The sequence below is a fragment of the Myotis brandtii genome, unplaced genomic scaffold (genome assembly GCF_000412655.1).
Source record: "Myotis brandtii unplaced genomic scaffold, ASM41265v1 scaffold986, whole genome shotgun sequence".
Classification (NCBI taxonomy): Eukaryota; Metazoa; Chordata; class Mammalia; order Chiroptera; family Vespertilionidae; genus Myotis; species Myotis brandtii.
In genome coordinates, this window is record NW_005372102.1 from 735,710 (window position 1) to 736,929 (window position 1,220).

Here is a 1,220-nt window from a genome sequence, read left to right on the forward strand (position 1 = left end):
AGCCGTCCCTGGAGGCAGCTCTGCCGGTCCCCCGCGTGGCTGACGTAGGGCGAGTAGGAGATCATGTCGGGGCGGTCGATATTGTAGATGGCCTTGCTCTTGGGGAGGGCGGCCAGGTCTCTGTAGTCCAGGATCTCGTCGCCCAGCCTCGCCTGCGGGAGGGAAAGGGCGGCGGCACCGTCAGACCCGAGTGAGGCAGGTGTGGAGGCGCCGAGACTGCGCCCAGCCCCGTGAGGGTCAAGCGCCTAACGGGCCAGGAGGCCTCATGATCACGTGGGCCTGGTCCCGACGCCAGGCCACGAGGGGCCGCTGTGGCCTGAGGGAGCGCCTTCTCGGGCCCGTGCCTCTCCACGAAGCGGCAGAGGTGGCCCCAGTGGATGGTTTCAGGGGTCAGAGAGCTGCCCCGGTGTCGGGCCTGACACGCGAGGACAGTGATGCTTAGTCCATGGTCTAAAAATTTATACAGACACCTCTGTGTGCACACAGACAATGCACAGACACATGCAAACACACAGGCATGCATACACATGTAAACACATTCATGCACAGACACACGTGCACATGTCAGAACACATATGCACACGTATATACACACATGCAGACACAGCCATGTGTGCGGACAAGCAAGTATTATAAATACAAATGCACCCACACATGTACACTTACAAACACATACACACACTAATACATGCACGTACATGTACACTCTTACACGCTCACACACTCACACACACATATACACATACACACACCCTCTTGAACGAAAATGGGATTCATAATATGTGATCCTCAGCGTGCTTCCCTAGGAACACGTTGGGAGCACGTTCCACGGTGACACGCACGGATCTGCAGGGCATTCACGCCTGCCTGACCCCACGGATGCCCGCACTTCATTCAGGAAGCCCTGGCGCAGGGCGTGGGGCGATGTCACTTTTACACCGTCATCCACAGCAGCTGTGAGCACCTCCTCGCGCCCTTGTCCCCACAGGCCCGGGGAGCGGCGGGGTCACTCCGCCCGCCCACGGGGAGGAGGCTCTTGTCAGCTTCCCAAGGTCTACACCAGTCCCCGTGCAGGGATGGCAGCGCCGACGCCGAGGCCCGGCTCAGTGACGCCCCCAGGGCCCTTCCCCATAGAAAGAGCCCAACTTACATAGATGACGCGGCTGGGGGACCCCGAGGTGCTGGACGCAGGCACAGAGATGATGCTCTCAGAGGACGTC

The 1,220-nt window shown here is 59.8% G+C and overlaps 1 protein-coding gene across 1 annotated transcript in view; it reads right to left on the reverse strand.

Moving 5' to 3' along the window:
* Positions 1–1,220, reverse strand: part of ABLIM2 (actin binding LIM protein family, member 2) — a 90,544-nt gene that overhangs the window by 51,633 nt on the left and 37,691 nt on the right. The window contains exons 12-13 of the mRNA XM_014533444.1: positions 1,151–1,220; positions 12–152 (exon numbers count right to left, since the gene is read on the reverse strand). The exon at positions 1,151–1,220 is cut by the window's right edge and continues 2 nt beyond it. Of these exons, the coding sequence (XP_014388930.1) occupies positions 12–152; positions 1,151–1,220 (211 nt within the window). The remainder of the gene's footprint in view (positions 1–11; positions 153–1,150) is intronic.